Genomic DNA, 24,008 nt, shown 5'->3' on the forward strand with positions numbered 1-24,008 from the left:
AGTAAAAACAATGGATTATTGGGATCTTGGTTGTTTTTTTGTTGCGTTTCCTGTCCAGCCTTGATTGTAGTGCTAAAGGGTAAGGTTTGTGCTAATAATTAAAAGTTTGTATTTAGATGACATACTCCGTATATGATATTCCAACTGGCAATTTATTATTATTAAATAATTTATTAACAAAATTGAAATTGAATATAATATCATAGAGAAAATTATATAAAAAAAAAAAAAAACGGCAATATTCAACTTGTTGAAAGAGACATTATTCATAAAGAAAAAGCTTAGCTTTGAATATGATTTAATTTAATTTAATTTATAGGAGATCGACTTTGTGACTCCTATGAAAATAATTTCTTGGAGAAAATTGTCATTATAATAAAAGTCACATATTATATGTCCTATGTCCTAAAATACATTTATTGTTCTATAGAGTATTACTTTACACTTTTAAAAAAATACCAAACATTGAATATATTCAATATTTAGATAGAAACACCGTAACATACTAACATTGCATGAGAAATGATTTCTGAAGGTTTAAAATATTATATTATTATTTTAGCAAAAAAAGGGCAGCTAAAAATGCTAAAACGTGAAAGCATGAATATAAAGAGTTGGCGGACTACTTTGAGACTAATTAACCACTAACAGCAGTTATATTAGTATGTGAATACAACTACCTTCCAACTACGTGTGTGGTATGACCAAGTAAACCCCATAAAACCTCACTTATAAACTACCAATTAATTAATAGTTTTAGATATAAATTATTGCAAAACAAATTGATTAAAAACTTGAAATCAAGTAACCGTGTTTACTAGAGTAGCAGCTAGTAATAATATAATTAACACAAAGAAACTAGGTTTGCAAACAAACATGAACTCAACTGAACACCAAATAAGAATAAATAGTCAAGGATCAAATAAGAGAAGACTAATATAGTATAAGCCAAAATTTCAGAAAGTAGAAACAAGACTTGTCAATATTCATTCATGACAAAATGTAAAGCAACCTGACTCAAAAACCTAGCTACTTAAACACATCTTAAGCTTCTGTCATAGGGTACTCGAAGACAACGTCTTTACCAGAAAGCTTCCTGTAAACTCCGCTGAATGTCTCTAGCTTGTACTCGGTATCATTACGAGTCTTTGGGTCCAAATAGATCTGCATAGAATCCAATTATCTAATTAGAACACACTCCGTAATAATAATAATAATATTCATGGAATTAAGCATAGATAAAGATAATATATGTATGTACAGCAACATTGCTAAAGGGATTGACGTTGTAATTAAAAATATATATGCTAAAAGCCCATAAACATAATGAACTGTGTCAATACCTTGATGATTTTGGAGCCATCAAGTCTGTATCGAACACGTTTTCCTGCAATCTCAGCGGGGTACACAACATCTTCCAGCATGGCATCATGCACAGCTGTTAGGGTACGAGATCGAGGTCTTTGGGCTGCAGAACCTTTCTTTGGTGGCCTAACAATACGTCTGGTGGCGATGACCACAACATCCTGTCAGCAATACAAAGCAAGTCGTATACTTGTATGACAAACACAATTCACAAATCATCACCGTAAATGACTTCCTTTTATCATACAAACACACAAGAGTGATGAAGCTTAAGTAAAAGAAAAATGACATGTATTAACTATTTAAAAAATACCTTTCCACTGAACTTCTTCTCAAGCTCCCTAACAAGCTTAGTATGAATCTTGCGAAACCCCTTCCTTAATCTATAAGGAACATGAATCACAACTGCCTTTCGGTTTCCAGAGACTTCAATTTGACTGCAAAGAATCATGAAACGTTTACCAACATGATGAAGTAAAATGCAGTAATAACTAATAACTTAAACAAAACAGCAATGCATATTCTTACCTTGCAGAGTTAATAAACAAGTCCTTCAAGTCACTCTTGAGCTCTTGGTGTGTGTTCTCCAAGTCAAACAAAGCCTGCAATAAAACTATTCAATGAACGACAACAACACAATACACAATCGTTACACTATTATGACAACGACATTAACAAATGACCTGAGCAACATTCTGTTCAAACTCGGTGGGTTCAACATCCTTTTCCTTTTGGATCTTCTTCATTGAGGAATACATGTTGATGATCTAGTCAGCAAATAGCATTCATTATTATATATAACAATTACAGTAATTGTCAACTTGCCATTAACATATGTTAACTTGTTCATCTATTATAATCAGTTTCCATAAATTTATACGGTTCACTAACACTAACTCAAGAGTGTAAGACTAACATACATATACATATGCCCTAGAAACAAAATAAAATAACTATATACACAAATGTTATTAACAATTATTAATAGAACTCAAATTCAAAGTGCAAAACTAACATATATATGCCCTAGAAACAAATCAGTGAAAATAAATACAGATATTTCATTTTCAAATCAGTAAGGCAATACATGTACGGAGCGCTATGAGAAGAACCAAGCTTTTAAGGCTCAACCATCCTTCACTCGAGGCTCCAAAACAATAGATACATTATATAACCATCTATATAAACATTCAAGCTCAAAACAATCTAACGCAACCACAAATAACTGACTAATACACAACTGTCAGAGCGTATAAATCGAAATGGAATTTCATAAATTAGGTCTACGGTGTACAGTAATACATTGAAATTAGGGTTTAAAGTAAACGATATAGACAGAAATAATATAAATTGAGATGAATGAATGTAAACTTACGGTGATTGAAGGTGGATCCTCACGGAGGAAACCCTAAACAGCTTGGAGTTCAGTTCGGGAGAAGAAGAAGCTTGCAGCTGCTGTAATTGCACAAAATCTATAAACAAGAAAGGATTTTGTAGTGCCCTAATTTAATTTCTAGGGTTATACAATTGGGCTGATATTATGGGCCGGCCTTTTCTTATGAATGGGCCGCTATGTCCAATGTTATAACAAGTCCACAATGCTAATTATTATTATTATTATCCCTATATATTTTCAGTTATACCTCCCTATATACTAAAAAACATGGCAAGATTCGTCCTTTCAGTTATATCGAATTGTGGTTTTTAGTTTGCGTTCACACTACAACCGGTCCCTCATCTTCGGCTTACTTTACACAACGCCCCCTTAAGTTTTCACTTTTCCGGGGGTAATAAAATAATTTTATTAAAATAAAAGAAACTAATTCCACCCGAATTTTTAACGGGCCCGATCTTCTCGTTCGGTGTGAGTTAAATTTTTTCGAGACCACCGTTCAACTCTAAAAAAATCTGATGAACACAATGCGACTAACTATACGCGAAACGGACATCGTTAAAAAAACACTAAATAACGGGCCCTATATTCTCGCTCGGTGCGAGTTAAATTTTTCCGAGACCACCATTCAACTCAAAATAATTTTACGAACACAACGAGACTAACTATACGCGAAACGGACATCGTTAAAAAAACACTAATATTTCAGGCTGTATTTCATACATATACATACATGTTCAACAAACAACCCAACCTACTAAATATATTAGGTACCAAACAACATATAACCAATTTCAACCGCGCGTTGAACAAAACCGCAGCAACCCGCGATCGAATTTTTTTCTAGTTAAATTACAAAATTCGTTCGTTTATTCGTTTACATGCTGACCGGTGAGTCCCCACAATTTTTTCCCAAACAAATCAAAAGTACAAAATCGATACAATAAGAATTTGAATGCAGCCCAATCAACCATCGCAATTATGAAATAAGAATAAAACGAAGACTCATGTTAAGAAGTACTAAATAATCATAAATCATAAATTTTCATTATATTAAAAAATTATATTAGTTACATATTTTACTTTAAAAACTTTCGAGCTTATTCACGGCATTTAAATTTATTTACGGATATCGCCTTCATTAAAGCATGTAAAACAAGTGTCACGAGGACACATTGTAAAAAAAATCTTTAGTGTTTTACATTATTTGTTTCAGTTTCAATCGTTTAATTATAGACATTTTTTTTTTCCTATTTATTGAAAACTTGTCTTTGAAAGGATTATAACCATGTTTAGATATCAAACTCACTTTTATTAATTCTCAATTATATATTAATCCTGATCAAGTTATAATTGTCGTTAATGTTAATGTTTTCAATGATGTACATAGCTCATTAGACTTATATTTAAGGCTTGGCTCATGAGTAGCTCATAACTCTCCCTAATATATCAATCCCCTCTCTATAGGTAGAGAGGTAAACCATTCACACATAGGCTTGAATGTGGTCTCTCTCTCACTTTACGATTTTTAGATTAGGGGTCTCATACTAATACCATTAAACATTAAACTCGTGTTTTGTCTAGCTCCTTGCTAGTTTATTTCTCGTGTATTGGTTCTTTTAATTATAAAAATTTACTTGCCTTTAAAAAAAAAAAAAAATTGTTCCTGACATTCGATGGTGGACTTATGTTCAACCACCCCACGAGATCATCATCTCGTGGTTTACTCACGATAACAAGATCCGATAGTTGAATCAGCAGCGGATCTAAGAATTGTACTCAGTGGTGTCACTGATTAAAACTCAAATTTTTTTTACTTGATGGCTTATTTCCAGTGACGGGGCTAGGAATTAAAGTTTAGGAGGGGCTTAGTTTATTGTAAATCGAAAACTATTATATTGAAACAAATTAATAGGTTTTATTTTTGGATTTTCTCAAATTAATAGTTAACTTTTTAAGTAAATAAAAATATAAGATAAAACTTTTTATGTTATTCATAAAACTAGGTAAAATTGTAAATGATAGAACTTTATAACAAAAAATACAATATAATAACTTTTTTTAAATTATGTGTTTTTAATCTATGGAGTACGTTATTAAAATTGAGACGAATGGAGTATATCTTAGACATATACTATTAATTTGGGAAATTCAAAGATTAAATATTGTATTAATATGGAACTGAAGAGTATAAAAATTGCAACAAAAAAGAAAAAAAAGAAAAAAAGAAAAAATTCCGGGCCAACACATTCATACCGGTTTAAACATATGATTTAACATATTTGTTAACCAAGTACGAAGTTATGGTTTTATTTAATAATGGACTTTATTTTGGTAAATTTAAAGTTAAGTTTCATGAGCTAATATAAAATAATAAACAACTTTTAAAAAAAAAGTCGAAAGAGTAAAAAAAAACTTAACATGCCCCTTCAATTTCTCTCTACCCCTCCCAATATCCCGCCACCTCCTTCCACCACCACCGCCACCACCACCGCCACCACCACCACTACCGATAACATCTCCTCTCCCACCAATTCATTCACAGCCTATTAACCCAATCCAGATCAATAACCAACACCCACTTCCTCACTGTAATTCCAGTACCAATAATACATACTTTAAATCAACTCCTCACCATGTTTCCGGCAACAACATATCAACGATTAACATCGGAGGGTTACTTACTCAATTCAATCCTTCCGTATTGTCTGTTCATTTTCGTCACTTCGGCCACATTCAACGAATTTCATGGAAACGAGATTGCAGTTATGCCTTTATCAAATATCGACTAAGGTCTCAGGCGGAAGATGCTTTGATTGGTATGAATGGTCGTCTTCTTTTTGGCAAGCGTATCACAGTGCGTTTGCCTAAAACTGAAATGCGATTGGTTAGCGTTAATAGTAAACTTAAGTCGGGCAATTTCCAGCAGCCAATTTCAAGCTGGTCTCTTTGATCCCGATGAAGACTTAGTACAATCTTTGGGAAAATCTGTCATGCTTGTCAATCGAAAACCAATCTGCAAGGAAAAGGTTCTTCGTTGGTTAAAAAACAGGAACATTCTCATCTCCTCTTTAAGCGTATGGGGTGTATACGGTTGTATTGTTCATTGTCTCAATTCGGAGGGTTTCTCCAAAGCTATGCAGGGACCGGCCATGGGAGAGGATGAATTCTAACCTCAAAATGAAGTTGGTTAAGCAAGTGCAACAATTAATGAAGTCAACCCTTCTACTTCCAATCTTCACACCAAAGAATGCAATAACTCATGTTTAAACTTTCACAGCAATTTTCAAAAAGTAAAGGTTCTTCAAGCTAAAGAATCGGATGTATACGTGCAAACCAACAAAGTTAATCCTACTAGTGAAAAGAAGAAAATTATAAAATCCAAAGCAGGTTACCTAGACAAAGACCCCTTTGCACATTTGCCACAAGAATCTTCGGAAAAAGAAGGGTCAAATGGGTTCACTGAGAGCAGTGTTCCTAATAAAACACCCAAACGCCTAAAATCTTGTGCAAAATTGGTCAATCCCGGTAAGGAAGCTATTCATATAAAAAAAATATAATGAGTTTTTTAGCGGGATGAGACAATACGGAGAGCCTCCAACTCCCCATAAAAAACGTCAATGAGGTTGACGTATTGGAACACAAAAGGCCTCGGGGGAAAGAATTAAGGTCGTATGGTTGGACGTTTAGTAGCTAAATTTCACATACATTTTATTGCTATCCAAGAAATGAAGGTTAATGAAGTTCTTATTTTTCCATTGGATTGCTATTTAGTGTTCAGCTCTGGTCAAAAATACACTTTTTCAATGAGGTATTCTTCACAACGGTCAAAACGTAGTTTGTTTTTGGTGTTTCACATCGATAGAAACGGTATGTCACTTGTTATTTCATTGTCCATGGGCTACTCTAATATGGTTGGATGTCTTTCGGTGGTGGAATATAAGGTGGCTAATGCCACTTACTTTAGCTTCTTTCACTCAAGATTGGACTTCGGGAATGAGTTTTAAAGCCGGGAAATTTTGGCGTTTAATTGGTCCGGCTATAATTTGGTTCATTTAGCTTGCTAGAAATAATGCTCTTTTCAACATCGAGTTTACATGTTGGGCAACTATAGCAAAGAAAGTTTAGATTAAGGCCTTCGAGTGGCAACAAACGCAAAACTATGTTATCCACATCAATTCTACATATGGGACTAAAAGACAATAGCAACTTGGATCCTTTTCGTTACAGCTTCATTCCTAGATTATCGCTCACTGTTGTTTAGGCTTTTAAGCTTTTTTACTTCACTAGTTTTTTTGTAGCATTCACTTGTATTTATTCAAGCCTCAAGTCCAATTGTTATAATGTACATTAAATCGGCTTCTACTGTATTGGGCTAAGTCATTCTTTGGATGGCTAGTTCTATCTTTTATATATGCAATGGCTCCTTGTTTTTTGCCAAAAAAAAAAAATAAATAAATAAACAACTTTAAAATATTTTAGTGAAAAATTTAATACAGTAACTAAAATAGAAGTTCACGTGTCCTACTCCTAATCATTCCTTTTTATCATCTCTTTCCTCATTTTCTATCTCCTTCACCTCTTTATCTCTTACTAAAACTCCATTAAAACACATTCAGTAACTAGTACTATATTTCATTCATTATAATCACCTATTATCTATGAAAATAAAATTAAGTCATTATAGCAACTGATCTCTGGTGCCCCAAGGTAAATCCGCTCCTGTCCATTGGTGTCACTAATGAAAACTTCAAATTTTTACCCACTAGATCGTATATTTCAGTGGTAGCATGTGCTACCGGTCGGAACCATATAGGTCCGCCCCTGTTGAATCATGATGTACTCAACTCTCTCAAAGTTAGTTATCACTAAATCTTCTACATATATATATTTGTATATATTTTGAAACGTACGGGGTGTAGCATGTTCTAGTTTAGGTGCTTAAGATAGTGTAACCAATCTCCTATCTTTATTTCCTTTTACGAGATAAAACATAATTTGTATTGAGGTGGCTCTCTTTTTTGTTTGTTTATTTTTGTAATAACCATTTGTTGTAATTTAGTTATATTTAACAACTATTATAGCCTAAACTTCTACCAAATATTTCTAGTATTATATAAGATCAAAAGTGAGAGTATATATATATTAGGAAGTAAATTGAAGAATATGTACAATTTTCATGCTTGATCTATCATGTACTTATACTACTAAAATTGCTATCCATTTATGACTTTCTATACTTATATATATTATTATAACATGCATTCCATTTATGACTTTCTATACATATTACATATATTATTATAACACTCCCCCTTGGATGACAATTTTATTAGAGAGCAACTAGTACCGCCTCATTAAAAACCTTGCTAAAGAAAACCCAGTGGGGAAAAAACTTTAGCTAAGGGAAAAAGAGTGCAGCATAGAGTTGACTCCCCCTCAAGTAGACATCGCTTCAGCTGTTACATCTTTTGAACATGTCTCATGCCAATGTTATGAACGTGTGTTCTGAAAATAGCAGTTGGAAGTGATTTGGTGAAAAGATCACTGGATTGAACATATCTCATTTCAATCTGGTTGTCCTTAATGAGATTTTGAGTGTATGAGAAGAATCTAGGAAGTATGTGTTTTGTTCGGTCACTTTTGATATACCCTTATTTCATCTGTGCTATGCAAGCAGCATTATCTTCATAGATAGTTGTTGGACTTTTATCGTGTTCTAGTCTACAAGAATCAGTAATGAGTTGTGTCATTGATCTCAACCAAAAATATTCCAGAGTAGCTTCATGTAATGCAATCACTTTGGCATGATTTGATGATGTTGCAACAAGTGTTTGTTTTTGAGAACGCCATGATATTGCAGTACCTCCATTTATGAATACATATCCATTTTGAGATTTAGCTTTATGTGGATCAGATAAATAACCTGCATCTGCATAACCAACCAAATCTTGTTTTGATTCGTTAGAATAAAATAATCCTAAATCAGTAGTTCCTCGAAGGTATCGAAATATGTGTTTGATCCCATTCCAGTGTCTTTTGGTAGAAGCCGAGCTGAAGCTTGCCATCAAATTAACTGCAAAAGAAATGTCAGGTCTTGTACAATTTGTAAGATACATAAGAGCTCCAATTGCACTAAGATATGGTACTTCTGGTCCCAGGATATCTTCATGATCTTCACATGGACAAAATGGATCAGTGTCGACATTGAGTGATCTAACAACCATATGAGTACTTAATGTTTTTGCCTTGTCCATATTGAAATATTTTAAAATCTTTTCTGTATAAGTTGTTTGATGTACAAGTAAACCATTAGGCATATGCTTAATTTGTAAACAAAGGCAATACTTGATTTTTCCGAGATCTTTCATTTCAAATTCTTTCTTTAGAAGTTGAATGGCTTCATGGATCTTTTTATTTGTACCCTTTTTCTTATCAAGTAATCACTTAATTGGTTATACTATTGTATCAACCCATATAAAAATCTTTGTGACTTGATTGAGTACATTTCTTTGAATTTTGCATTGGTTGCTTCTGATACCTTAAATCCTTCAGGTATCTTCATATATATATATATATATATATATATATATATATATATATATATATATATATATATATATATATATATATATATATATATATATATATATATATATATATATCACTATCAAGTGATCCATATAGATAAGCAGTCACAACATCTATGAGATGCATTTCTAAATTTTAGAAACTGCCAGACTGATTAAGTATCTAAAAGTAATTGCATCCATAACAGGAGAATAAGTTTCCTCATAATCAACTCCTGGTCTTTGAGAAAAACCTTGAGCTACAAGTCTAGCTTTATACCTTGTAACTTCATTTTTCTCATTTCTTTTTCGCACAAAAACCCATCTATATCCCACAGGTTTCACATCTTTAGGTGTGAGAATGATAGATCCGAAAACTTTTCTTTTATTGAGCGATTCAAATTCAGTTCGTATTGCTCCTTTCCAATGATCTCAATCATGTCTATTTTGACATTCCATAACAGATTTTGGTTCTGGATCATCATCATCATTCATGATGTCATATGTAACATTATATAAAAATATCTCATCAAGATTTTTCATTTCATTTCGATTCCATAATATTTTTGAATGTGCATAATTGATTGAAAATTCCGTATTGACATCATCAATCTCCTCTGCAGAAGGAGTATTGATTTGTGGTTCTTCTTGAACACTTTCTTTTACCTCATTATCAGCTGATTTTCTTTTTCGAGGATTTTTATCTTTGGAACCAATTGGTCTCCCACGTTTCTGGCGTGGCAAAGACTCATGAGTGACATTATTGCCAGCTTTTAGAATTTCAATTCTAGCTGAAGCATTTACTGCTAGTATATATGATTTAGTCACTCTTTTTTGTATCTGTAAATACATCAGGTAATTTATTTGTAAGTTCTTGCATATGTATTATTTTTGAACTTTCTTTTCGCATTCTTTTGTGCGATGATCAAGATACATTAATTTATGTTCACATCATGAAACATCTTTTTCTTTATTTTTTAATTCTCCTCCTAATATAGGGAACAATTTTTCCTTATAATGACAATCAGCAAAATGTGCTATAAAAACATCACCCGTTATGGATTCAATATATCTTATGATTGAAGATGTTTCATATCCAACATATATTTTCACCCTTCTTTGAGGAACCATTTGTTGTAGTGGTGCAATTAAAAATACACTACACAACCAAATGTTCTAAGATGGATAATATTTGGCTCTCGACCAAAATTAAGTTGGTAATGGAGAATATTTATGACTTGCACTTGGTTTAATGCGAATTAATGTCGCATCATGTAAATTTACATGTTCCCATATAAATATTGAGAGTTTTGTACTCATTTTCAATTGTCTAGTTATTAGCTGTAAGCGTTTATCTATTGATTCAGCTAAACCAATTTTGTATATGCACATGAGCAACTGAATGTTCAACAACAATCCCTGTAGACATATAATAATTATTAAATGCTTGAGATGTTAACTCACCAGCATTATCAAGTCTCATCCTTTTAATGGTGTAATCAGAATAATGTGTTCTCAATTTAATAATTTGTGCAAGAAACTTTGCAAATGCCATATTACGGCTTGATAACACACAAACATGAGATCATCCGCTAGATGCGTCTATTAGAACCATGAAATATCAAAATGGTCCACATGATGGATGAATTGGTCCATATATATAACCTTGAATTCTTTCAAGAAACATTGGTGATTCTTTCTTAATATTCTTTTCATTAATCACCATATGTGCTTTTCATTAATCACCATATGTGCTTTTTCATTTAATAACCATATGTGCTTTTTCATTAATCACCATATGTGAAATGTCCCGTTCTTATTGATTAAAAACGTTCCATATTAATTGATTTCGTTGCGAGGTTTTGACCTCTATATGAGACGTTTTTCAAAGACTGCATTCATTTTAAAACAAACCATAACCTTTATTTCATCAATAAAGGTTTAAAAAGCTTTACGTAGATTATCAAATAATGATAATCAAAAATATCCTGTTTACACACGACCATTACATAATGGTTTACAATACAAATATGTTACAACAAAATAAGTTTCTTGAATGCAGTTTTTACACAATATCATACAAGCATGGACTCCAAATCTCGTCCTTATTTAAGTATGCGACAGCGGAAGCTCTTAATAATCACCTGAGAATAAACATGCTTAAAACGTCAACAAAAATGTTGGTGAGTTATAGGTTTAACCTATATATATCAAATCATAATAATAGACCACAAGATTTCATATTTCAATACACATCCCATACATAGAGATAAAAATCATTCATATGGTGAACACCTGGTAACCGACATTAACAATATGTATATAAGAATATCCCCATCATTCCGGGATCCTCCTTCGGACATGATATAAATTTTGAAGTACTAAAACATCCGGTACTTTGGATGGGGCTTGTTGGGCCCAATAGATCTATCTTTAGGATTCGCGTCAATTAGGGTGTCTGTTCCCTAATTCTTAGATTACCAGACTTAATAAAAAAGGGCATATTCAATTTCGATAATTCAACCATAGAATGTAGTTTCATGTACTTGTGTCTATTTTGTAAATCATTTATAAAACCTGCATGTATTCTCATCCCAAAAATATTAGATTTTAAAAGTGGGACTATAACTCACTTTCACAGATTTTTACTTCGTCGGGAAGTAAGACTTGGCCACTGGTTGATTCACGAACCTATAACAATATATACATATATATCAAAGTATGTTCAAAATATATTTACAACACTTTTAATATATTTTGATGTTTTAAGTTTATTAAGTCAGCTGTCCTCGTTAGTAACCTACAACTAGTTGTCCACAGTTAGATGTACAGAAATAAATCGATAAATATTATCTTGAATCAATCCACAGCCCAGTGTATACGTATCTCAGTATTGATCACAACTCAAACTATATATATTTTGGAATCAACCTCAACCCTGTATAGCTAACTCCAACATTTACATATAGAGTGTCTATGGTTGTTCCGAAATATATATAGATGTGTCGACATGATAGGTCGAAACATTGTATATGTGTCTATGGTATCTCAAGATTACATAATATACAATACAAGTTGATTAAGTTATGGTTGGAATAGATTTGTTACCAATTTTCACGTAGCTAAAATGAGAAAAATTATCCAATCTTGTTTTACCCATAACTTATTCATTTTAAATCCGTTTTGAGTGAATCAAATTGCTATGGTTTCATATTGAACTCTATTTTATGAATCTAAATAGAAAAAGTATAGGTTTATAGTCATAAAAATAAGTTACAAGTCGTTTTTGTAAAGGTAGTCATTTCAGTCGAAAGAACAACGTCTAGATGACCATTTTAGAAAACATACTTCCACTTTGAGTTTAACCATAATTTTTGGATATAATTTCATGTTAATAATAACAATAATTTTCTTAGAATAACAACTTTTAAATCAAAGTTTATCATAGTTTTTAATTAACTAACCCAAAACAGCCCGCGGTGTTACTACGACGGCGTAAATCCGATTTTACGGTGTTTTTCGTGTTTCCAGGTTTTAAATCATTAAGTTAGAATATCATATAGATATAGAAAATGTGTTTAGTTGATTTTAAAAGTCAAGTTAGAAGGATTAACTTTTGTTTGCGAACAAGTTTAGAATTAACTAAACTATGTTCTAGTGATTACAAGTTTAAACCTTCGAATAAGATAGCTTTATATGTATGAATCGAATGATGTTATGAACATCATTACTACCTTAAGTTCCTTGGATAAACCTACTGGAAAAGAGAAAAAATGGATCTAGCTTCAACGGATCCTTGAATGGCTCGAAGTTCTTGAAGCAGAATCATGACACGAAAACAAGTTCAAGTAAGATCATCACTTGAAATAAGATTGTTATAGTTATAGAAATTGAACCAAAGTTTGAATATGATTATTACCTTGTATTAGAATGATAACCTAATGTAAGAAACAAAGATTTCTTGAGGTTGGATGATCACCTTACAAGATTGGAAGTGAGCTAGCAAACTTGAAAGTATTTTTGATTTTATGTAACTAGAACTTGTAGAATATATGAAGAACACTTAGAACTTGAAGATAGAACTTGAGAGAGATCAATTAGATGAAGAAAATTGAAGAATGAAAGTGTTTTTAGGTGTTTTTGGTCGTTGTTGTATGGATTAGATATAAAGGATATGTAATTTTATTTTCATGTAAATAAGTCATGAATGATTACTCATATTTTTGTAATTTTATGAGATATTTCATGCTAGTTGCCAAATGATGGTTCCCACATGTGTTAGGTGACTCACATGGGCTGCTAAGAGCTGATCATTGGAGTGTATATACCAATAGTACATACATCTAAAAGCTGTGTATTGTACGAGTACGAATACGGGTGCATACGAGTAGAATTGTTGATGAAACTGAACGAGGATGTAATTGTAAGCATTTTTGTTAAGTAGAAGTATTTTGATAAGTGTATTGAAGTCTTTCAAAAGTGTATAAATACATATTAAAACACTACATGTATATACATTTTAACTGAGTCGTTAAGTCATCGTTAGTCGTTACATGTAAGTGTTGTTTTGAAACCTTTAGGTTAACGATCTTGTTAAATGTTGTTAACCCAATGTTTATAATATCAAATGAGATTTTAAATTATTATATTATCATTATATTATCATGTATGAATATCTCTTAATATGATATATATACATTAAATGTCTTTACAACGATAATCGTTACATATATGTCTCGTTTAAAAATCATTAAGTTAGTAGTCTTGTTTTTACATATGTAGTTCATTGTTAATATACTTAATGATATGTTTACTTATCCTAGTATCATGTTAACTATATATATATCCATATATATGTCATCATATAGTTTTTACAAGTTTTAACGTTCGTGAATCACCGGTCAACTTGGGTGGTCAATTGTCTATATGAAACATATTTCAATTAATCAAGTCTTAACAAGTTTGATTGCTTAACATGTTGGAAACAATTAATCATGTAAATATCAATCTCAATTAATATATATAAACATGGAAAAGTTTGGGTCACTACAGTACCTACCCGTTAAATAAATTTCGTCCCGAAATTTTAAGCTGTTGTAGGTGTTGACGAATCTTCTGGAAATAGATGCGAGTATTTCTTCTTCATCTGATCTTCATGCTCCCAGGTGAACTCGGGTCCTCTACGAGCATTCCATCGAACCTTAACAATTGGTATTTTGTTTTGCTTAAGTCTTTTAACCTCACGATCCATTATTTCGACGGGTTCTTCGATGAATTGAAGTTTTTCGTTGATTTGGATTTCATCTAATGGAATAGTGAGATCTTCTTTAGCAAAACATTTCTTCAAATTCGAGACGTGGAAAGTGTTATGTACAGCCGCGAGTTGTTGAGGTAACTCAAGTCGGTAAGCTACTGGTCCGACACGATCAATAATCTTGAATGGTCCAATATACCTTGGATTTAATTTCCCTCGTTTACCAAATCGAACAACGCCTTTCCAAGGTGCAACTTTAAGCATGACCATCTCTCCAATTTCAAATTCTATATCTTTTCTTTTAATGTCAGCGTAGCTCTTTTGTCGACTTTGGGCGGTTTTCAAGCGTTGTTGAATTTGGATGATCTTCTCGGTAGTTTCTTGTATAATCTCCGGACCCGTAATCTGTCTATCCCCACTTCACTCCAACAAATCGGAGACCTGCACTTTCTACCATAAAGTGCTTCAAACGGCGCCATCTCAATGCTTGAATGGTAGCTGTTGTTGTAGGAAAATTCTGCTAATGGTAGATGTCGATCCCAACTGTTTTCGAAATCAATAACACATGCTCGTAGCATGTCTTCAAGCGTTTGTATCATCCTTTCGCTCTGCACATCAGTTTGTGGATGATAGGCAGTACTCATGTCTAGACGAGTTCCTAATGCTTGCTGTAATGTCTGCCAGAATCTTGAAATAAATCTGCCATCCCTATCAGAGATAATAGAGATTGGTATTCCATGTCTGGAGACGACTTCCTTCAAATACAGTCGTGCTAACTTCTCCATCTTGTCATCTTCTCTTATTGGCAGAAAATGTGCTGATTTGGTGAGACGATCAACTATTACCCAAATAGTATCAAAACCACTTGCAGTCCTTGGCAATTTAGTGATGAAATATATGGTAATGTTTTCCCATTTCCATTCCGGGATTTCGGGTTGTTGAAGTAGACCTGATGGTTTCTGATGCTCAGCTTTGACCTTAGAACACGTCAAACATTCTCCTACGTATTTAGCAACATCGGCTTTCATACCCGGCCACCAAAAATATTTCCTGAGATCCTTGTACATCTTCCCCGTTCCAGGATGTATTGAGTATCTGGTTTTATGAGCTTCTCTAAGTACCATTTCTCTCATATCTCCAAATTTTGGTACCCAAATCCTTTCAGCCCTATACCGGGTTCCGTCTTCCCAAATATTAAGATGCTTCTCTGATCCTTTGGGTATTTCATCCTTTAAATTTCCCTCTTTTAAAACTTCTTGTTGCGCCTCCTTTATTTGAGTAGTAAGGTTATTATGAATCATTATATTCATAGATTTTACTCGAATGGGTTCTCTGTCCTTCCTGCTCAAGGCATCGGCTACCACATTTGCCTTCCCCGGGTGGTAACGAATCTCAAAGTCGTAATCATTCAATAATTCAATCCACCTACGCTGCCTCATATTCAGCTGTTTCTGATTAAATATGTGTTGAAGACTTTTGTGGTCGGTATATATAATACTTTTGACCCCATATAAGTAGTGCCTCCAAGTCTTTAATGCAAAAACAACCGCGCCTAATTCCAAATCATGCGTCGTATAATTTTGTTCGTGAATCTTCAATTGTCTAGACGCATAAGCAATCACCTTCGTTCATTGTATTAATACACAACCGAGACCTTGCTTTGATGCGTCACAATAAATCACAAAATCATCATTCCCTTCAGGCAATGACAATATAGGTGCCGTAGTTAGCTTTTTCTTCAATAACTGAAATGCTTTCTCTTGTTCATCATTCCATTCAAATTTCTTCCTTTTATGCGTTAATGCAGTCAAGGGTTTTGCTATTCTGGAAAAGTCTTGGATGAACCTTCTGTAGTAACCAGCTAGTCCTAAAAACTGGCGTATGTGTTTCGGAGTTTTCGGGGTTTCCCACTTTTCAACAGTTTCTATCTTTGTCGGATCCACCTTAATACCTTCTTTGTTCACTATGTGATCGAGGAATTGAACTTCTTCCAACCAAAATGCACACTTTGAAAACTTAGCGTACAATTCTTCCTTCCTCAATACTTCTAACACCTTTCTCAAATGTTCACCATGTTCTTGGTCATTCTTTGAGTAAATAAGTATGTCATCAATGAAAACAATGACAAACTTGTCAAGGTATGGTCCACACACTCGGTTCATAAGGTCCATGAACACAGCTGGTGCATTAGTTAAACCAAACGGCATGACCATAAACTCGTAATGACCGTAACGTGTTCTGAAAGCAGTCTTTGGAATATCATCTTCTTTCACCCGCATTTGATGATACCCGGAACGTAAGTCAATCTTTGAATAAACAGACGAGCCTTGTAGTTGATCAAATAAGTCATCGATTCTTGGTAGTGGGTAGCGGTTCTTGATGGTAAGTTTGTTCAACTCTCGGTAGTCGATACACAACCTAAATGTACCATCTTTCTTCTTGACAAACAAAACAGGAGCTCCCCACGGTGATGTGCTTGGTCGAATGAAACCACGCTCTAAAAGTTCTTGTAATTGGCTTTGCAGTTCTTTCATCTCGCTGGGTGCGAGTCTGTAAGGAGCACGAGCTATTGGTGCAGCTCCTGGTACAAGATCTATTTGAAATTCAACGGATCGATGTGGGGGTAATCCCGGTAATTCTTTCGGAAATACATCGGGAAATTCTTTTGCAATGGGAACATTATTGATGCTCTTTTCTTCAGTTTGTACTTTCTCGACGTGTGCTAGAACAGCATAGCAACCTTTTCTTATTAGTTTTTGTGCCTTCAAATTACTAATAAGATGTAGCTTCGTGTTGCCCTTTTCTCCGTACACCATTAAGGGTTTTCCTTTTTCTCATATAATGCGAATTGCATTTTTGTAACAAACGATCTCTGCTTTCACTTCTTTCAACCAGTCCATACCGATTATCACATCAAAACTCCCTAACTCTACTGGTATCAAATCAATCTTAAATGTTTCGCTAACTAGGTTAATTTCTCGATTCCGACATATATTATCTGCTGAAATTAATTTACCATTTGCTAATTCGAGTAAAAATTTACTATCCAAAGGCGTCAATGGACAACTTAATTTAGCACAAAAATCTCTACTCATATAGCTTCTATCCGCACCCGAATCAAATAAAACGTAAGCAGATTTATTGTCAATAAGAAACGTACCCGCAACAAGCTCCGGGTCTTCCTGTGCCTCTGCCGCATTAATATTGAAAACTCTTCCGCGGCCTTGTCCATTCGTGTTCTCCTGGTTTGGGCAATTTCTAATAATGTGGCCCGGTTTTCCACATTTATAACAAACTACATTGGCATAACTTGCTCCGACACTACTTGCTCCGCCATTACTCGTTCCGACACCATTTGTTCCTTTCGTTCTATTAACCCCTGGTCCGTAGACCTCACACTTCGCCGTGCTATGACCATTTCTTTTACACTTGTTGCAAAATTTGGTGCAGAACCCCGAGTGATACTTTTCACACCTTTGGCATAGCTGCTTCTGATTGTTGTTGTTGTTGGGATGATTGTTGTAGTTGCCGTTGTTGTTGTTGTTGTTGTGCCGTTTGTTGTAGTTGCGATTGATGTTGCGATTGTTGGGATAATTGTTGCGATTATTGTTGTAATTGCTGCTGTTGTTGTATTGGTGATTCTTATCACCGTTTTTCTCCCACTTTCTTTTGACTTGCTTCACATTGGCCTCTTCAGCAGTCTGTTCTTTAATTCTTTCTTCAATCTGGTTCACTAGTTTGTGAGCCATTCTACATGCCTGTTGTATGGAGGTGGGCTCGTGTGAACTTATATCTTCTTGGATTCTTTCCGGTAATCCTTTCACAAACGCGTCGATCTTCTTTTCCTCATCTTCGAATGCTCCCGGACACAATAGGCACAATTCTGTGAATCGTCTTTCGTACGTGGTAATATCAAATCCTTGGGTTCGTAACCCTCTAAGTTCTGTCTTGAGCTTATTGACCTCGGTTCTGGGACGGTACTTCTCGTTCATCAAGTGCTTGAATGCTGACCACGGTAGTGCGTACGCATCATCTTGTCCCACTTGCTCTAGATAGGTATTCCACCATGTTAACGCAGAACCTGTGAAGGTATGCGTAGCGTACTTCACTTTGTCCTCTTCAGTACACTTACTTATGGCAAACACCGATTCGACCTTCTCGGTCCACCGTTTCAATCCGATCGGTCCTTCGGTTCCATCAAATTCCAAAGGTTTGCAGGAAATGAATTCTTTGTAGGTGCATCCTACACGATTTCCTGTACTGCTAGATCCAAGGTTATTGTTGGTATGTAGTGCAGCCTGTACTGCAGCTATGTTTGAAGCTAGAAAAGTACGGAATTCCTCTTCATTCATATTCACGGTGTGTCGAGTAGTCGGTGCCATTTCCTTCAAAATAGTCAAATGGAATAAGTTAATCATACAGAATATTAAGAGTAGTTAATAGTATTTTGTAGCATAATATGAACTCATTTATAAAAGCTTTTTCTTCATATTAGCGTTTTATAAGTTTAAATTCGGGTAGTACCTACCCGTTAAGTTCATACTTAGTAGCTAATATACAATTCAACTACTACAATTCTATTTGAAAAACTGATTGTAATAATATTTCGCGTTCAAACTTTTATACAATATTTTACAAACTTACAATACCACTTATTTTACATAAAGCATGAAATATAGCACACAATAACTTTGATACAAGATAGTTGTGAAGATAATTCTAGCTAGTACACAAGTCGTTCAGCAAAGGCAATAAAGACACGTAATTCATACGTCCAGAAACAAGTCATGCATTCTGGTTTTACTAGGATTACTTCCCATCCTTGGTCTTGTGGAACATAACCCTTATGGCCGTTGATAAGACAGCGTGTTGTAACGTCGTCAAAGGGACGAGGGTTACGTAATGTCCAACAGTCCCGTAACAATCTAAAAACCTCATTTCTTACCCCAATAACCGACTCCGTCACTTGTGGGAATGTTTTGTTTAATAGTTGTAGCCCGATGTTCTTGTTCTCACTTTGGTGAGAAGCAAACATTACTAACCCGTAAGCATAACATGCTTCTTTATGTTGCATGTTAGCCACTTTTTCTAAATCACGAAGTCCTATATTCGGATATACTGAGTCAAAATAATTTCTTAACCCGTTGCGTAAAATAGCATTTGGGTTCCCCGCAATATATGCGTCAAAGTAAACACATCGTAACTTATGGATTTCCCAATGTGATATCCCCCATCTTTCGAATGAAAGCCTTTTATAAACCAAGGCATTCTTGGAACGTTCTTCGAATGTCTTACAAACTGATCTCGCCTTAAATAGTTGTGCTGAAGAATTCTGACCGACTCTAGACAAGATTTCATCAATCATGTCTCCGGGTAGATCTCTTAAAATATTGGGTTGTCTATCCATTTTGTGTTTTTATACTGTAAAATAGACAAGAGTTAGATTCATAAAAAAAAATACTTATTAATACAAGCAATTTTTACATATATCATAAAGCATAAGCACACTATATTACATATATTACACCACACGAATACAACTATCTTATTCCGACTCGCTCGTTTCTTCTTGTTCGGTTTTGGTTCGTTTTGCCAAGTTTCTAGGGATATATGATGTTCCACTAATACGAGCCGTCGTTGTCCACATTGGTTTAGAAAAACCTGGTGGTTTAGAGGTTCCCGGGTCATTGTTACAACTTAAGGACTTCGGGGGTTGACGATACATATAAAGTTCATCGGGGTTGGAATTAGATTTCTCTATTTTTATGCCCTTTCCCTTATTATTTTCTTTTGCCTTTTTAAATTCAGTTGGGGTAATTTCTATAACATCATCGGAATTCTCGTCAGAATCCGATTCATCGGAGAATTGGTAATCCTCCCAATATTTTGCTTCCTTAGCGGAAACACCATTGACCATAATTAACCTTGGTCGGTTGGTTGAGGATTTTCTTTTACTTAACCGTTTTATTATTTCCCCCACCGGTTCTATTTCTTCATCCGGTTCCGATTCTTCTTCCGGTTCCGATTCTTCTTCCGGTTCCGACTCTTCTTCCGGTTCCTCTTTGGGAACTTGTGAATCAGTCCACGAATCATTCCAATTTACATTTGACTCTTCATTATTATTAGGTGAGTCAATGGGACTTGTTCTAGAGGTAGACATCTATCACATAATATCAAACGCGTTAAGAGATTAATATATCACATAATATTCACATGTTAAAAATATATAGTTTTCAACAAAATTTGTTAAGCAATCATTTTTCAAGTAAACACGGTCGAAGTCCAGACTCACTAATGCATCCTAACAAACTCAATAAGACACACTAATGTAAAATTCTGGTTCTCTAAGACCAACGCTCTGATACCAACTGAAATGTCCCGTTCTTATTGATTAAAAACGTTCCATATTAATTGATTTCGTTGCGAGGTTTTGACCTCTATATGAGACGTTTTTCAAAGACTGCATTCATTTTAAAACAAACCATAACCTTTATTTCATCAATAAAGGTTTAAAAAGCTTTACGTAGATTATCAAATAATGATAATCAAAAATATCCTGTTTACACACGACCATTACATAATGGTTTACAATACAAATATGTTACAACAAAATAAGTTTCTTGAATGCAGTTTTTACACAATATCATACAAGCATGGACTCCAAATCTCGTCCTTATTTAAGTATGCGACAGCGGAAGCTCTTAATAATCACCTGAGAATAAACATGCTTAAAACGTCAACAAAAATGTTGGTGAGTTATAGGTTTAACCTATATATATCAAATCATAATAATAGACCACAAGATTTCATATTTCAATACATATCCCATACATAGAGATAAAAATCATTCATATGGTGAACACCTGGTAACCGACATTAACAATATGTATATAAGAATATCCCCATCATTCCGGGATCCTCCTTCGGACATGATATAAATTTTGAAGTACTAAAACATCCGGTACTTTGGATGGGGCTTGTTGGGCCCAATAGATCTATCTTTAGGATTCGCGTCAATTAGGGTGTCTGTTCCCTAATTCTTAGATTACCAGACTTAATAAAAAAGGGCATATTCGATTTCGATAATTCAACCATAGAATGTAGTTTCATGTACTTGTGTCTATTTTGTAAATCATTTATAAAACCTGCATGTATTCTCATCCCAAAAATATTAGATTTTAAAAGTGGGACTATAACTCACTTTCACAGATTTTTACTTCGTCGGGAAGTAAGACTTGGCCACTGGTTGATTCACGAACCTATAACAATATATACATATATATCAAAGTATGTTCAAAATATATTTACAACACTTTTAATATATTTTGATGTTTTAAGTTTATTAAGTCAGCTGTCCTCGTTAGTAACCTACAACTAGTTGTCCACAGTTAGATGTACAGAAATAAATCGATAAATATTATCTTGAATCAATCCACGACCCAGTGTATACGTATCTCAGTATTGATCACAACTCAAACTATATATATTTTGGAATCAACCTCAACCCTGTATAGCTAACTCCAACATTTACATATAAGTGTCTATGGTTGTTCCGAAATATATATAGATGTGTCGACATGATAGGTCGAAACATTGTATATGTGTCTATGGTATCTCAAGATTACATAATATACAATACAAGTTGATTAAGTTATGGTTGGAATAGATTTGTTACCAATTTTCACGTAGCTAAAATGAGAAAAATTATCCAATCTTGTTTTACCCATAACTTATTCATTTTAAATCCGTTTTGAGTGAATCAAATTGCTATGGTTTCATATTGAACTCTATTTTATGAATCTAAACAGAAAAATTATAGGTTTATAGTCGGAAAAATAAGTTACAAGTCATTTTTATAAAGGTAGTCATTTCAGTAGAAAGAACGACGTCTAGATGACCATTTTAGAAAACATACTTCCACTTTGAGTTTAACCATAATTTTTGGATATAATTTCATGTTCATAATAACAATAATTTTCTTAGAATAACAACTTTTAAATCAAAGTTTATCATAGTTTTTAATTAACTAACCCAAAACAGCCCGCGGTGTTACTACGACGGCGTAAATTCGATTTTACGGTGTTTTTCGTGTTTCCAGGTTTTAAATCATTAAGTTAGCATATAATATAGATATAGAACATGTGTTTAGTTGATTTTAAAAGTCAAGTTAGAAGGATTAACTTTTGTTTGCGAACAAGTTTAGAATTAACTAAACTATGTTCTAGTGATTACAAGTTTAAACCTTCGAATAAGATAGCTTTATATGTATGAATCGAATGATGTTATGAACATCATTACTACCTTAAGTTCCTTGGATAAACCTACTGGAAAAGAGAAAAATGGATCTAGCTTCAACGGATCCTTGGATGGCTCGAAGTTCTTGAAGCAGAATCATGACACGAAAACAAGTTCAAGTAAGATCATCACTTGAAATAAGATTGTTATAGTTATAGAAATTGAACCAAAGTTTGAATATGATTATTACCTTGTATTAGAATGATAACCTACTGTAAGAAACAAAGATTTCTTGAGGTTGGATGATCACCTTACAAGATTGGAAGTGAGCTAGCAAACTTGAAAGTATTCTTGATTTTATGTAACTAGAACTTGTAGAATATATGAAGAACACTTAGAACTTGAAGATAGAACTTGAGAGAGATCAATTAGATGAATAAAATTGAAGAATTAAAGTGTTTGTAGGTGTTTTTGGTCGTTGGTGTATGGATTAGATATAAAGGATATGTAATTTTGTTTTCATGTAAATAAGTCATGAATGATTACTCATATTTTTGTAATTTTATGAGATATTTCATGCTAGTTGCCAAATGATGGTTCCCACATGTGTTAGGTGACTCACATGGGCTGCTAAGAGCTGATCATTGGAGTGTATATACCAATAGTACATACATCTAAAAGCTGTGTATTGTACGAGTACGAATACGGGTGCATACGAGTAGAATTGTTGATGAAACTGAACGAGGATGTAATTGTAAGCATTTTTGTTAAGTAGAAGTATTTTGATAAGTGTATTGAAGTCTTTCAAAAGTGTATAAATACATATTAAAACACTACATGTATATACATTTTAACTGAGTCGTTAAGTCATCGTTAGTCGTTACATGTAAGTGTTGTTTTGAAACCTTTAGGTTAACGATCTTGTTAAATGTTGTTAACCCAATGTTTATAATATCAAATGAGATTTTAAATTATTATATTATCATGATATTATCATGTATGAATATCTCTTAATATGATATATATACATTAAATGTCTTTACAACGATAATCGTTACATATATGTCTCGTTTAAAAATCATTAAGTTAGTAGTCTTGTTTTTACATATGTAGTTCATTGTTAATATACTTAATGATATGTTTACTTATCATAGTATCATGTTAACTATATATATATATATCCATATATATG

The 24,008-nt window shown here is 33.6% G+C and overlaps 1 protein-coding gene across 1 annotated transcript; it reads right to left on the bottom strand.

Moving 5' to 3' along the window:
• Positions 1 to 877: 877 nt before the first annotated feature.
• LOC139867066 (small ribosomal subunit protein eS7-like) lies at positions 878 to 2,146 on the bottom strand. The gene is made up of 5 exons (XM_071855391.1): positions 2,049 to 2,146; positions 1,894 to 1,967; positions 1,679 to 1,802; positions 1,344 to 1,526; positions 878 to 1,164 (listed from the first exon to the last, which is right to left on the bottom strand). The coding sequence occupies exons 1-5, from the start codon at positions 2,121 to 2,123 to the stop codon at positions 1,045 to 1,047; spliced, it is 576 nt and encodes a 191-aa protein (XP_071711492.1). The 5' UTR covers positions 2,124 to 2,146; the 3' UTR covers positions 878 to 1,044.
• Between the last annotated feature and the right edge of the window lie 21,862 nt (positions 2,147 to 24,008).

The sequence above is a fragment of the Rutidosis leptorrhynchoides genome, chromosome 9, assembly GCF_046630445.1.
Source record: "Rutidosis leptorrhynchoides isolate AG116_Rl617_1_P2 chromosome 9, CSIRO_AGI_Rlap_v1, whole genome shotgun sequence".
NCBI classification, from domain to species: Eukaryota; Viridiplantae; Streptophyta; class Magnoliopsida; order Asterales; family Asteraceae; genus Rutidosis; species Rutidosis leptorrhynchoides.